The 16,095-nt window shown below is 38.3% G+C and overlaps 2 protein-coding genes across 13 annotated transcripts in view; one reads left to right on the top strand and one right to left on the bottom strand.

Annotated features, from left to right (window-relative positions):
* The window catches only part of Pkd2l2 (polycystin 2 like 2, transient receptor potential cation channel), a 31,743-nt gene extending 28,896 nt beyond the window's left edge, over positions 1–2,847 (top strand). The window contains exons 13-14 of the mRNA XM_020163324.2: positions 1,732–1,844; positions 2,700–2,847. Of these exons, the coding sequence (XP_020018913.2) occupies positions 1,732–1,844; positions 2,700–2,796 (210 nt within the window). The 3' untranslated portion in view covers positions 2,797–2,847. The remainder of the gene's footprint in view (positions 1–1,731; positions 1,845–2,699) is intronic.
* Positions 2,848–3,438: 591 nt separating this feature from the next.
* The window catches only part of Fam13b (family with sequence similarity 13 member B), a 107,873-nt gene continuing 95,216 nt past the window's right edge, over positions 3,439–16,095 (bottom strand). For all 12 annotated transcript variants that reach the window (XM_074076943.1, XM_074076942.1, XM_074076940.1 and 9 more), the window contains 4 exons: positions 8,916–8,999; positions 8,664–8,827; positions 8,015–8,116; positions 3,439–6,746 (listed from right to left, as the gene is read on the bottom strand). In XM_074076943.1, coding sequence (XP_073933044.1) covers positions 6,623–6,746; positions 8,015–8,116; positions 8,664–8,827; positions 8,916–8,999 — 474 coding nt within the window. In that variant the 3' untranslated portion in view covers positions 3,439–6,622. The remainder of the gene's footprint in view (positions 6,747–8,014; positions 8,117–8,663; positions 8,828–8,915; positions 9,000–16,095) is intronic.

Raw genomic sequence — 16,095 nt, 5'->3', positions numbered from 1 at the left:
GACGATTTGTCTCCAAGATACTAGAGGACTTTACAGGTCAATGTGAGCACTTTGGCCATTCAGGAACAAGGTCGTATGGGGAAGAGGTGAGCGAAGCCTAGGAGTTGGGAGACCTAAGATTCCCTAATAAGGGGCTGTCTGCCAGTGAGGAAAAATGTCACTTTCTATGGCAAGAAAGGCGTCACAGAAAAAGTGACGGCTGAGATGGCTTGTTTGAAGGATGGGTCAAGTCTCTATGCTTAGTCTTCAGCTCCTACTACGAATGCATCTACATTATAGTCAGTCTTGTCATTTAGAAAGTTTCAGAGCCTACCACTTTAATACCACATCAACAAAACTTGGAGGCTTTAGTATGTCTAAAATAAAATTACAAAGATTGAAAGCCATCCTCTTGCATCAGGGATGTTGGTTAAACAGACACTATCTGATTAACAAGTTTCCCTGGCCAGAACAAATACAGTGTATGTATCAAGCAAACACAGAGAAAATAAAAACAGACTTGGTGGCTCTGACCTGTAATCCTAGTTGCTTGGGAGGTACTTGACCACGGTTCAAGGCCAAACCTAGGCAGAAAGTTGGTGAGATCCCCATCTCAACCAAGAAGCTGAGTGTGGTGGTAAAAACCTATTATCCCAGCTACATGGAAGACAAAAGTAAGAGGATCTCACCCCAAGGCTTGCCAGGCCAGGAGGGGGAAAAAAAACACAAGACCCTATCTGAAAAATAACTAAAACAAAAAAGGATTGGGATGATGGCTTGTGTTAGAGCACTTGCCTCGCACGCATAAAGCAGAGTTTAAACCCCCGTACCGTCAAAAAAATGAATAAATAAAAACAATGTCTTTGTTGGTAACGGGGTAGGGAGGGTTGGTTTTCTTCCTTGAGAAAAGGTCTACATATGTAGCTTAGTCTGGTCTCAAAATTTGTGCTCCTTCTGCCTCAGCTTCCTAAATGCTTGGATTATAGATGTGCACTGCCATATCTGGCTAAGTTTTTGAATCTCACTTTTGGCACTCTCTTCTCTTTCCCTTCTCATTTTCTAGGGCCGTCCCTAATTTCCACTATATACTTTTCCTTGAAATTCTGAAAAAGGTATTTGGACATACTGTGGATTATGTAACAGTGCACAGGAAAGACTCTTTAGGATCAGAGAAGGGAGCAGCAACACATATTTGCTGGGATGAGGTTTGTTTTGGGGCATATGAACAGATTGTGGCTTACACAGACTAACCAATGCAGTAATTATTCAAGGGAGATTTTTAATTATGTCTGCACTAGTCTGGCTGAGAAAGGCTGCTAGAAGTTCAAAGAATACCCAGAGATGTATTTTGAAGTCCATTTGTTACATTAAAGAACAGGGCAGTGGACATATGCAAGGCCCAGAGTTCAATTCTCAGTGCCACATTTAAAATAGAGGTATAGAAAAAATGTCAGCTTTGACCAAATTAAGGAGAAAAGCAGGAAAAAACTCAGAGATGCAAAGGGGGAAGAGGCAGTGAAATGAGATTTCTTAAAAACAAACAACACCCCCTACTTCCCTAACTGTGTTAAACAGCTCTTTTACCAAGTCCTCTGAAGTGATTTTGCTAAGGTACAGGCTGTGCGGGAAAGCCAATGGGGCTCACCATCTGAAGCTTGAAAAGTATAGTTAAAGCAACAATCCAGTGATGCTTGTGTACCAGACTTGAAATAGACTAAGGATTGCAGCTGCACTTATCCTCTAAATTGACAGGAGATTGAAAAGGCAGAGCAGATGAAAAAGTGGAAAGAGAGGCTTGAGAAAGAGTATTATTCTTCAGAAATGAAAGAGGACTACCAGCCTGTCACTCAGCAAGAATTTAGAAAGTAAGCATTTGTTCTAACCGGGGTACTATTTTGACACCATGATATGGGGACTGAGGAAGTGAGTTAAAAAACATTTTTCTGAGCCCAGAACCTTATTTTGATACATCACTTCCATTTTTTTGCCCAGCTTTAAAATTTAAACACAGCTGGTATGTGTGTGTGTGTGTGTGTGTGTGTGTCGGGGGGCAGGGCGGGGGTTACAGGAGGCAGAGACAGGATCATAGTTCAAGGACAGCCTCCACAAAAATTTGCAGGACCCCATCTCAACCAATAAAAGTTGGGGGTGGTGGTTCACACCTGTCATCTCGGCTAGGTGGGAAGCAAGTTTAAACAGGAGGATTACAGTCCAGGCCAGCCCAGACATAAATGCAAGACCCGATCTGAAAAATAATTAAAAGCAAAAAGAGTTTGGGCTGTGGTTCATGTGGTAGAGTGCCTATCTAGCAAGCATGAGATCTGAGTTCAAACTCCAGTACTGCCAAAAAAACAAGTAGTAATAAAAAAATCACAGCACTCTGTTTCCTTAAAAAGTGAGATCAATTGTTTTTGGCCTACATCTCTTGAGAATGTACCATTTATATTTGAGAAGCATCACAGATAACTGTTCTGCATAAGTTTTAGAATGTATTTGGGGCTTAGCATACTATCTTCCCACTGAAAGCATTTCACAACAGGCACCAACGACCTGCTGTGTCTGTTACACCAAAGTGTAACTGATTCATTCTCTACTAACTTCTAGATTTTTTTCTTTTTTGGTAGTACTGGGGTTTGAACTCAGGGCCTCATGCTTGCCAGGCAGGCACTCTGCTGTTTGAGCCATTCCACCTCTCTACTAACTTCTAATTTGTCTTCTAGACTCTTTTTATATGCTGTGGAGCTGGAGAAAGAACTGCACTACATCAGTTCAAAGCTAAATCAAGTAATGAGAAAGCTTTCAGCTATACAATACTGAGACAAGTGGAGGTGAGAATGTGGTATGATCAATACAGTGTTTCTAACAGACTTACCCATAGTTGTGATTATTTCCTAAATGTGTCACCATTTCAGACACACTTTTTTTTGTGTAGGGATCAAACTCAGATCCTTGCTCATGCTAGACAAGCACTCCACCACTGAGCTACAAACCCAGCTGAGACACACTTTAAAAATATAAAACCAGGTAGGCACCAGTGGCTCACACCTGTAATCCTAGCTACTTGGGAAGCTGAGAGCAGGAGGATAGCAGTTTAAGGCCAGACTAGGCAAAAAAAAGTTTGCAAGACCCCCATCTCAACCAATATCTGGGTGTGGTGGTGTATGCCTGTCATCTCAGTGATGGTGGCAAGCCTAAAATAGGTTGCAGTCTAGGTGGGCCTGGGCAAAAAGCGAGACCCTATCTCCAAAGTAACCAGAGTAAAAGGGACTAGAGGCATGGCTCAAGCATCTGCCTAGCAAGTACAAAGTACAAAGTACAAAGCCCCAAGTTCAAACCCCAGTACTGCATCCCCCCAAAACAAAAAACACAAAAACCATGTATCACCATGTAATCAGTGCTGCTGAATGGAATCACTGTACAACATGCTTTCTGTATATACACACTAGTACACACATAGGAGTTTTATAAAGAGGTTTATTAAATTCTAGGAATGTGAAGGAAAGTACAAAATAATGCTTATGGTTTATGGGGCAAATCTCTAATAGTTCAAAAAGTAGGTGGAGAAAGACAGTTTTCTTGTAGCTACAGAGTATAAGAACTATTGGTACTTTCAAGCCATTGATAAATTGATAAAGGCTTAGGATTCTGGAAAGCCAGTATATATGACCCATGTAAAACAATCTGCCCCCATTCTTCAGAATTCAAAGTATCCTGGAAAAAGAGTGTCAAAGAACAAACTTCCCAGCTAAGTCTAGAAATTTCATTTAATATCTTCAAACTTTGGAAATTCATCTAGGTATCATTTAGTTTCTCAAAAATAAAGAACAGGGTAGGCATAACAGTGTCTTAAGAAGTTATGTTTGGAAACAGGAAATGAGGATGCTGCAAGAGCCATTTACATTTGTAAATCTGTGGATGACTGGTATTTTGGAAACTGTAGGGAAACATTTCTAGTTTTTCTATGTTATATTAGCCCTCCCTCCTCACCCTCAGAATAGCCATATGTTTTCTTAAGCACTGGTTTTTTAAACTCTTCCTGGGCTCAAGGGACCCTTCTGCTCCGACCTCTGAAGTAGCTGGGACTACAGTTGAATAAAGTAATTTTTAAACCACTACCCACCTTTCCTTAGGCCAAGCTCTGCTCTTAGAAACTAGGCATCAGGTTTTCTTACTGCAACAAGAAATGGTGATGACTCTCTCTGCAGCTTCTCCCTAGAAGCTAAGCTAAGCATTCAGTGGCCTTTCCCTGCCTTATCACTCCCTAGAGCTGTGGCCAATTGGATCCAATTGGTGCCCCCTGACATGGGTAGGGTAATTCAAGTAAGCATAAAGAACATTAAGGCAAAGGGAACATCCTGAGGTCTCAACCTTGTTCTTTTTTAACACCTACTGGAAAAACAAACATACATTTACAATGACTTAGAACATTAAGGTTCTTTTATTATAAAACTCTATACAATGAAGTGCCAGACACAGCAATGCAAGTATACTGGTGGACATATATATCTATATAATATTTATATATAGATATAGTTTTTATTTGTACCAAAGTAAAACTATCACAAACTGCCGAATTCTACCACCTACTATTCAACTATGACACAATACTGTCACAAAGCGTAAGTGCTGCCATGCCATTTTTACCTAGTCTACTCATGGCCAGACATTAACATTGAATAACCAACATCATGAAGCAGCTGTTAATTCTAAAATGAAACCAGTCAGGCCACTGACTTATAAAAATATGGTACTCAAATAGATTCAGCATTATAAAGGAATATATTATTTAAAATATTTAAATAGTGCACATGGACATTTTTGCATGTGGTATATAAAATAAAACATTCATAAAAAACAATATAACAGTGCACATAAAATTAGTTGCTATACTCCTGCCTGGAGAAAGAAAGAAATTCACTGAACTGTACACCACATGATGAATTCAAATCAAAGTAATACATTTTTTGGCATTTTTTATTTTACTTTTCTAGGAATACATTATGAATAGCCTATTATCAAAAGGAAACCACACAAAAAGGGCTGGAGTTAGTGCTTTTTTAAATTCCTCAACTACACATTCACTACCACTGGATTTTCCCCTCCCATTGAAAAAGGCATTGCACACACAAGAGAAATGCAGAGTACTAGAAACACTGTTACCAAGCTACCATGTGCTTACTATGCAATAGTGCCAAGAAATCTGAGGTGCATGCTTCCCTCACCTTATTAAAGGATGTTGCAAAATTCCATTTTTGTATGAAACAAACTTTTAATATTAGCTAGTTAAGAAAAACATGCATGTGTCACTACATGCAAAACCTGGGCACAGCAAGATACTCATCAATCCAAAAAAGGGGGAAAAAATTTACACTTAGATTAAGCCTGACCCAAATCTGTTAACACAAATCAAGTCACTATTCCATAAAAATGATTAGCAGAATGATACCAGGAGAGTACCTGAAGAAAAGCCATGCAAAGCCAAAGAAAAAGAAAACACATGCTAAGAGTATGTGACAAGGGATACACCACTACACATCCCGGGAGTGACTACTTTAAACAGCATGTGATTTATGAGTCACTTTAGAGGGTGTTTCTGTCTCTATTTTGATGATTAAAAGAGAGGGGAAAAAAAGGTGCAGCCCCTGAAGGTACATGAAAAACTGCAGTGGTATAGCCCTTGTTAAGAACAGATTCACTTAGGCATAATGATTATTTTGCCAATTTAGGCCCATATGATTAAACACACAAATCTGAGCACCATCAGAGTTTCTACATACTGACATGGCTATTTTCTCACATTATCTGGAGGGGGATGGGGGAAAGGCGCAGGGGGCAAAGGCGCAGGATCTGATCCAGAAAAATCACATCATCACCAGCTGAAAACAGCAACTTAGGAACAAACAGTAACTTAAGTCCCATAGGCAGTATGTGATATGATTCACTTCTGTGTGTGATGTGTGGTATGTGTTTTCAATAGACTAATAAGCAAGGTCACTTTTTGGTCTACCTACTATTATCTTCATGCAAGAGTTGTGTGACCACTGAATCACAAATTTCTGTTAGCATACTACCTGTGAGGAGGTGTCACTTTGGAAATTAAACAGAAAAGTGTTCCACAGTAGGACTTGAAATTTCACTTTGATTTTGGTTTTCTAGGAAACATAGAACACAGTTGCATATGTCACTTTTATAGGCTTTTCTCTCAAATTTTCAGTCATTCTGTAAGAAAAAGGCAACCGAAAAATTCAGTGTGAAGATTTTTCTCTCAATTTTCTTCAGTAATGGAAAAAAAAAGTAATAAACAAAAAGCTTTGTATTTCCACAGTTCTTGAAGTTCAAATGATTAAAATTATAGTCTTTTTGTAATAAGTAAGATGTATCTGTAGTAAAAGAAAAAAAACAATGAAGGAAACTGCATGTTTGCTAAAGGTGGAGAGGACAGTCTATGATTAATACGGAACATCACTTACGTTCCCTAGAGAGGGCCTGCTCACCCTCCTATCCTCTGTTTAGTGGCACCACAACCAAATTCAAAATGAGACTGAGTGCCTCGCAAAACAAACTCAAGCACCAGCCAAGTACACATGATGATAGCTTCAAGGATACAACTGATTTATGATAGGAATTTTTAAGGAATGTATTATTATATGGATTTTGAAGAATCTTGTTTGCTAATAAGAACTTCAAGAAGCCTAAGCTTGGCTTTAATTTTCTTGTACTCCCTGTATTCCTCAAGCACTGGAACACGATCTTCTTTCTGGGCATTCCTAGGAGAGAAAATAAAATCTGTAATATTCTAGAGACTGCCTAGAAAATAAAGACTCAGAGTTGTCCTAATATGAAATAATACCACCAATACAAGTTGAAGTAAAAAGTTACTCTGCAAGAGAAAACTATTCCTACTTTTGATGGACTTTTCTACTAACAGATTAAATTATGCTATGCTAAACAATGACCAGCATAGAAAACTAGAGGTAATCCAATATTTTAATTATACATCCACTGTTAAACTCTGCCAGGTCTAAGTGCTAGAAGGCTACATTTCATATGTTTAGTTAACTGTGGCTCCAGTAAATTAAAATGTAAAAGTAAACCTTCTTACCTATAACAAAAGAATAGTTTTATTAACTTTATATTAATGACCTAATGCACTTCAGTTTAATCACCAGCTAAAGCATCAAATCATCATCCAAAGCACAATTATAAGAGAAATTTTCTTCCAATAATATAAAGAAATAGAAGGCACATGGAAAGGGCATTCCTGTCCTTCATATTTTCTTAATCATATACGCCAACCAATATAGGAGATTCAAAGCAGAGGAAATTAAAGTACAACTATTTTGGAATTTATAATACAGATCAGCTATTTGAAAAACCATTTCTGAGGTATATGGTAGTTTTACCCTCAGTTTTGGTAACCATCTGAATGGGAAAGTATTTCTTTGTATAAGAGGTCTCCCCACACCTCGAGTCAGCTGTGCAACAGTTAGATAAAAGCATGTACCGTATTCTTTTACGGGAGCCAAGTTGTTACACACTTTGGGACCAGGCAGCTTAGAATAACCCAACCATCAGCCTAAGTACAATTGTCTCAGTATGAAAACTAAGAATCCAAAATACTGCTACTATAGGACCCTTTCTAAAACAAGAACCATCTCATTTCACAACAACTTCCTAAAAGATGAGGATGCAGGATAAAACAATATAAAATCATTGTGGGCTAGGGACATGGCTCAGGGCCCTTTGTTAGATCCCCAGCACTGCAAGGGGAAAAAGAAAACAACCCACTGTAACTCAACCAACACTCCCCAGGAAAACCTCTGAATATTTATTTAGATGTTGTTTACTCCAGCTCTGACTTTTCTTTGCCATTAAAATAGCGCTTCAGAGCATAAAAGAATATTGTAAAATTTAATTTTCAATGCTAACATCCTGTACATACAATTTATTTTTAATCTTATATGTTCCCCTATTTTAACATATTAGCATTTTGTGAGTTAAAAGAGAAAAGATGCCTCTATGATGTTCAACAAACCTTCCATTTTGTTGATAAAATGCTTCTTCAAATTCCCGTAATGTTTTACGTAGTTTCTTTTTTTCAGCTCTGGCTTTCCAAAGCTGTTCCAGTAATTCAGGCCTAAAATTGAAATGGAAGGAAAACATCACTTAAAGGGCACAGTTGATTCACTATATTCTTAACAGTAGTCTAGCCCTGGCTGCAAATGAACATTATTAATTGGGGAGCTTTTAGAATACACAATACCTAAGCTCCACTACAAACCAACTAAATCAAAAGAGTTGACAGTGGCGCTCACTATCAGTACTTAACAAAAAAAAGAAAAAAAAAATCTTCCTAGTTGACCATAAAAGTGGAGTAAGCGTTAAGACCACTGTCATAAAACTTACAAGAGGCTAATATGCAACAAACATAAAATTTGAGATAGTTCCTATACTTTGCTATAAAGTGAATATAGGATTTCTGCTTTGAATTTGTGAAACACTATATTTAATATATAAAAGAATGAAAATGACAGTATGTATTTGTAGATCAGGATTTATAAGGGTGTATCCCCAGATCAATTCTTGATTAATTCCCCCTCAAGTACTCAATTATTTAACACAGGATTTCTTGGCATATAAATCTTATTATACAATTAAGTTGAAATCACAAACCAGAAACATACATCGAAGCTGCTCGAGTACTTGATAATGAGAGATTCAGAGCCAGTTTCTCTTGATTTTCTTCAACATCAGACTCTGAGTTTTCCAATGAAGACTGTGCCTGCACAGCTGTTTTCAAGATGTCACTTAACTCAGAGGACAGACTAACACCATCTTCTTCTTCTTCCTAAAAAGATATCCAAAGAATTAAAAACAGGCCATGACTCCCAAATTCCCTTTCGGAGAAATCAGGAATGATTTCTCTAAAGGATTACCTTGATTTCTTCAAAAAAATGTGCAGTTTCTCCTTCTATGATTGGCTGTAACATCTGACCCCGACGTTTAGTGGAGGGAGAGCCCTGTAACAACCAATTTTAAGTATTTAATATATTTAGTGAGCTAGGCACTGGTGGCTCACAGTAATCTTAACTACTGTGAGATTGGGAGGATCGAGGTTCAAGACTAGTCTAGGCAAATAGTTGGAGAAGACCCCCATCTTCAAACTAACCAAGCAAAATGGACTGGAGGTGTGGCTCAAGTGTTGCTTGAGTGCCTGCTTTGCAAGCACGAAGCCCTAAGTTCAAATCCCAGTCCCACCAAAAAACAAAACAAAATTAATGTTTGGAAATTCCTTGTGTAGCTATCCTTATCTCAAACTAGCAAAAAACATTATTTTAAAAATCTTTTTTCTTCTACAAAATCAGGAGAACAGGAGGGCAGAACAGGTCCTGGGGTGTGTGTGGGAGGGGGTTGTTGGCACCAGTGGGATGGGGGAGATGGTGGGGACAGGAGGATGAACATGGTATAAATAATGTGTACACATGATACCTGTTGAAGGAGGTGATAAAGGAGAGCGACGGTTTCAAGAGAAACTGGCTCTGGATCTCCCATTATCAAGTACTTGAGCAGCTTCGATGTATGTTTCTGGTTTGTGATTTCAACTTAATTGTATAATAAGATTTATATGCCAAGAAATCCTGTGTTAAATAATTGAGTACTTGAGAGGGAATTAATCAAGTGTAATATATTTGATACACTGTAAGAACCTTTGTAAATGCCACAGTGTACCCCTACCCAGCAGCACAATAAAGAAAAAAAAAATTAATGTATTTAGTGAAGCTTCATTTACAGATATTAAACCTTACTTTCACCTAAAGGAGTATCTTAATGGTAAAGCATATGCTCAGCATGTCCAAAGTCCTGGGTTCAATTCCCGCCACACCACATATACAAAGAAAGGCCAGGTATGGTGGTACACACCTATAGCCCAGCTACTCAGGAGGTGGAGATAGGACCGTGGTCTGAAGCTAGCTCAGGCAAGAGAAACTAAAAGTAAAAGATGTGTGACTTAAGTGGCAGACCCTGAGTTCACTTTAGTCCCACCACCACCAACAAAAAGAAACCTTTATTTTCAAAACTGTAAGTATATGCTTTTAATTTTTTAGAAGTTCATGATTTACTTTTATTTTTATTCATACATACATAAGGGTGATAAATGATTTATGTACAGAAAAGTCTTAAAAGAGTTCATTCCATAAATATCTCAAATTTCTAGAGAAAAAGGGTTTACTGGAAACATTTTCCTTTTGGTTTTCTGAGTCAGGGTCTCATTATGTAGCCCACACTGGCCTTGAACTCATCCTCTCAAGTGCTGGCATTACAGGTGTGAACCATCACACCCTGCTCGAACATTTTTCTTTTTAAAAATAGCTGTTAAATTTTTTTTTTTGTCTAAGGACCCTTTTATATTCTTTTTTGAAAATCCATCCTTTGAAAAATATGATTCAAAGAAGGAGCTTCTCCTTACCTACTCATGATTTCTATTTGGGCAGAGCAGAAGGACTCCAGCCAGTTAGTTTGAGAAAACACGATGCCACCATGTGCCCTGGATGTCAGACATGGAGCTAGAGTTGTTTTGAGTCTCTGAGGAGACTTGGACTTTTGAACAATTGTGACACTATTGATACTTTGGGGACTCATGAGATGGACTAAATGCATTTTGTGTTACGAGTCTTTGGGAGTCAAGAACGGGATGTAACGATTTTGAATATGAAGTGACCCTCAAAACATATGCACCAATGTGCAAAGGTGACCCCTGAGAAGTGACTGGGTAGTGAGAGTTCTAACCTCACCAATGGATTAATCCATTGATGAGTTTATAGTTGAATGAGCTACTAGGAAGTGGGACCTACTTAGAGGAAGTCACTGGTATGGGCTTTGAAGGTACATTTTGTCCCTGGTCCTTTCTTCTCTCTCTCTGCTTCCTGGCCACCAAGAGATGAGCAACCCTGCCTTGCCATAACCTTCCTGCCATGATGTCCTATTTGCCATAGGCTTATAAAGATAGGACCAAGCTACCATGGACTGAAACCTCCAAAACCATGAGAAACACGGTTTCTCATGGAAACCGTATGCATGGAAATATCCTTTATAAAATATACAACTCAAAAAACGTGTACAATTCCATCACCACTATTAATTCTAGAATGTCTCATCACCTCAAAAGAAACTCTGTGCCCACTAGCTGCAGTATTTGCCCTATCTCTTTGTTGTCCTTTAACATGTCCTTTGTTATACGTTAAGTCAGTTTGTTTTCTTTTTTGCATGTATTTTCGGTGTCATATTTAACTGAAAAACTCCCAAGGTCACGAAGATTCACTCTGCTTGCTAAGAGTTTTGTGTTTTAGAATACTGACATTATTATAGAGATGAACTATAATGAATAAAATACATTTAAAAGAACTATTAAATTATCATGTGAGAATACTTACTATACAGGAGTTTTTGTTCAAAGAAACCTGATTTTATCTAAATAAAACAGTGCTGAAAAGGCAAAATAAACAACAAGGAAAAAAATAAAAAGCCAGCCACACATGGAGATGCCTGTCTAAAATCCCAGCACTCAGGAGGCTGGGGAGGAGGATAGCAAGTTCAAGGCCAGCCTGGGCTACAAAGCAAGATGATGTCTCAAAAAACAAAACCAGCTACCTAATTAAAAACACTGAGTTCACACGAGGATTAGTTAGCAAGTGCTCAGCAGGCCTTCTGTGCTTCCTGTCCACCCTGGTGTGAGACGTTCCAACACACCCACCCCACAGAACCACTAAGAAAGGTGGTGTGGGTACTACGGATGGATACAGAGATCTGAGCACACAGACCCCACTAACACAACCTGGAGCAGCAGAGCACAGCAGGCTGAGGGCCCGCACCAAGGAAGAGATTGAGGCTCCAACTGAGTGGGTCCCAGCATGTCTAGGCACAGTTTCAGAGACATGTTCTGACTAGATGCCCTAAGGGAAAAAAAGAGCTGCTCAGGAGACCTTTAGGAAAATGTTAGTTGATTTGTATTTGTCACTGGTTTTGTTGTTGCTGTTTGTTTTCTTTGCAGTGAAGGGGATCAAACCTAGGGCCTTTGCACATGCTAGGCAAGCACTTTACCACTGAGCTACAACCCCAACCTTTTGTTGCTGTTTTGCTTTTTGGGTTTTTTTTGGTATATCTGATTTGGGGAACTTTGTAGTCTTTCTCTCACTTTCTATTTAGTTCTGCTTTTTATTCTGCAGTCATCCATCATATGTGAGCCTGATACCTGCCCACCCTCATATTCAGTCTTAAACCATATGTTCTCCTTTCCTTTCCTAATGCCCTCCCCATTTATAACTTTCTTCCCATCTACAATTACAACTGCTCTCTCAGCCATATTTTCTTCTACCTCTATTCCCCCTACCCACAATCCTTTGATACCTATACTTTTAGCAAGTAATTAGATTGCCAGATCGTCTTTGGGGTTTTTGTTGTTTGGGTTTTTTCTGTCTGTTGAGTTTTCTCCATTTCTCTTCCTTCTCTCTTCCTCAACACATTATCTATCTTTCCCCACTTTCTCACTAACCTTAGTGAGACTAAGCTTAGTCGCCACCACTTTCTGCCTTACAAAACCATACACATTCTATCAGTCCTTGGAATTATCCCTCCATCTCCTTTTCATTGCAATCCTTTTGTTATTTTTGTGATACTTTTGTGATACTGGGGTTTGAACTCAGGGCCTACACCTTAAGCCACTCCAAGGGTGTAATGGGTTTTTTGAGATAGGGTCTTGTGAACTGTTTGCCTGGACTGGCTTCAAACCAGGATCCTCCTGGTCTCTGACTCCTTTGTAGCTAGAATTACAGGTGTAAGCCACAGGCGTCCAGCTCATTGCTGCCCTTTAATTGAGATCTTAGATCACAAAGATTCATCGGTGCTCTTACACTCCTCTAAAGATACTGAACCAGAACCAGAAGTAGTGATTAGATTGCTGTAATCTCAAGGTTATGGTTCATCAACTTTGACAGTTTTTGCAGCTATGTTTCCTCTCCCTGAGTGGCACCTAGCATCTTGAGCACTTAAGTTGAATGTCTGACTACTGAGCAACACCCCCCTCCCCAAATCTAGTAACAAGAAAACATACCACAATCCAGCAACTACCCAGTCCTCCCAGTCTTAAGTAATCCCCAACTAAAAGTCACAGGAGACTAAAATGTCCAACGAAAATCTCAGCCCCAGATTCAGAAATCCCAACATAACAACAAAAATAATATGAAAAAACAAGCCAACAAATCCACAACAAAGGACTTAAATGATAGTGAAGAGGAAGAAATTTCAAGCAATTAATTCAAAAAATGACAAGAATGATCATTGAAATTATAAGCCCAGCACTGGTGGCTCATGCCTATAATCCTAGCTACTCAGGAGCCAGAGATCAGGAGGATGGTGTATTGAGGCCAGGACAGGCAAATAGTTCATGAGACCCTATCTCGAAAACACCCAAAACAAAAAGAGCTCAAGTGGTAGAGCACCTGCCTAGCAAGCTGAGATCCAGAGTTCAAACCCCAGCACTGCCAAAAAAAAAAAGAATGATCACTGAAATCAAAGAGTGGATTTATAAGAAGCTGAATGAATTCAAAGAGAATACAAATAAAAAGATAATTGAACTCAAAGAGAAAGCAAACATCTGAACAAAATAGGATGAACGACCTGTTTCTTACTGAAGAAATAAAGGGGAAATCAAAAAGTTCCTAGAATTTAATAAAAATGAAAACACAGCTTACTAGAACCTTTGGATGCAGCAGAGGTAGTGCTAAGAGGAAGGGTTGTAAGTGCTTACAAAAAACCCAATCTCAAGTAATCTAATGACATACCTCCATCTCTCAGAAAAGAACAAGAACAATTCAAACCCAAAATCAGTAGGCAGAAACTGAAATAATAAAAAACAGGGCAGAAATTAATCAAAGGGAGAATAAAGAAACAATACAAAGAATCAACAAAAAAGCTGCTTCTTTGAAAAGATAAAAAAGATTGATAAACCCTTAGCCAAACTAACCAAAAGGAAGAAGACCCAAGTATAAAATTTGAGATCCCTTTAAAAAGGAGCTATCACAACTAATACCAATGAAATCCAAGGGTCATTAAAGGAATACTCAGAAGACCTCTACTCCAATAAACTGGAAAATCTAGAAGAAATGGACAAATTTCTAGAGGCACTTGAACCAGGAGGATATAAACCACTTAAACAGACCTGTAATAAATAAGCAGCAAGATAAAAGCAGTAACAGTCTCCAAAGAAAAGAAAAGTCTAGGTCTCGATGAATTCACTGATGAATTCCACCAGACTTGTAAAGAACACCAATGCTTATCAAACTATTCCATGAAATAGAAAGGGAAGGAACATTACCAAACTCATTCTATGAAGCCAGGATCACCCTGATACCAAAACTGGATAAAGACCCAACAATTAAAAAACTACAGACCAATTTATTTGACGATTATAGACACAAAAATCTCAGTAAGATACTTGCAATCAGAATTCAACAACACATTAAAACTTGATCATACACCATGATCAAGTTGGTTTCAATCCAGAGATGCAAAGATGGCTCAACATATGCAAATCAATAAATATAATACAACACATAAACAGATTCAAGGACAAAAATCAAATGATCGTTAATAGATGCAGAAAAAGCCTTTAACGAAATCCAAATCCATCCTTTTATGATAAAAGCTCTGAAGAAACTAGGAATAGAACGAATATATCTCAACATAATAGACGCCGTATGAGAAACCTACAGCCAACATCATACTAAATGGGAGAAACTGAAATCATTTCCTCTAGTGTTAGGAATGAGACAAGTGTGCCCACTCACTCCACTGGAATTCCTAGCCAGTATAAGAAATAAGGCAAGAGAAAGAAATAAAAGAGAGTCAAAAGAGAAGGAAGAAATCAAATTATCCCTACTTGTAGATAATATGATCCTGTACTTAAAAGATAGTAAAGACTCCATAAAAAAATAAAAACACAAAGAACCTCTTCTATCTGATTAACACCTTCAGCAAGGTAGCAGGATATAAAATTAACAGAAAAATCAGTAGCTTTCTATATACCAATAGTGAACAGGCTGAGAAGGCAATCAGGAAAACAATTCCATTCACAATAACATAACATAATATAACATTAACATAAATATAACATAACCCAACACTAACATGACACAACTAACATAAAGTACAGTACAATACCTAGGAATAAACCTAGATAAAGAGGTCAAACTCCTCTATAATGAAAACTGTAAAGCCCTGAAGAAATTAAAAGACACAAGATGACGCAAAGACCTCCCATGCTCATGGATTGGCAGAACTGTGAACGGCTATAGTACCAAAAACAATCTAGATTCAAGGCAATTCCCATCAAAATCCTAGAGTCATCCTTTACAGCTATAGAAAAAGCAACCCTAAAATTTATACGGAAGCACAAAAGACCCTGAATAACGCATGTCATCTTGAGCAAAAAGAGCAATGTTGAAGGTAACTCAATACAATACTAGAAATTGTATCTTGTGGGGAGCGGATTATGAGAAGCCTGTGAGAACTTGTCATAAGGACAGTTGTGCTCAATGATCTACAGGCTGAGTTTGGCATGGCCCCAGCTGCAGAAGAGTGCAAGGGCAAATGCAGCACAGCTGCTTTTCCTAATTGTTTATGTTCAGAGAAGTAAGAATGCAGGTTTCTCTTGTTAAAAGGTCACGCCCTCCCCAAGAACTGTTGCTTCACATCCTTGTTTACCACTGTATATAAAAGACTCACTGAAGGAGGATGAAAAGGTTTTTGATGGGGGATTAATGGAAGTTTTTTTTTTTAAATTATTCATTTATTCACATTATGAAAGAGTTTTTGATGGTGGATGGATGGAAGGTTTTTGATGGGGGGAGGGGCTGATTGGCTGGCTATGGGCTGCTTGTGAGACTGCTGCTGCTGCTGAGTAGCTATGCTAGAGATTAGAGGAAACATGGGACAGTGCGAGTCTAAGGCAATAGACTTAAGAATAGAAAAGAAGCAAAGTTTTAAAGAAAGACTTTAGAAGTAAGGTTTTAAAGAATAGAGAAGAGAGAAATAAAAGAGAATAACAGAGAAAAGAGAAGT

The sequence above is a fragment of the Castor canadensis genome, chromosome 6, assembly GCF_047511655.1.
Source record: "Castor canadensis chromosome 6, mCasCan1.hap1v2, whole genome shotgun sequence".
NCBI lineage: Eukaryota > Metazoa > Chordata > Mammalia > Rodentia > Castoridae > Castor > Castor canadensis.
This window is presented reverse-complemented; position numbering and strand designations above follow the sequence as displayed.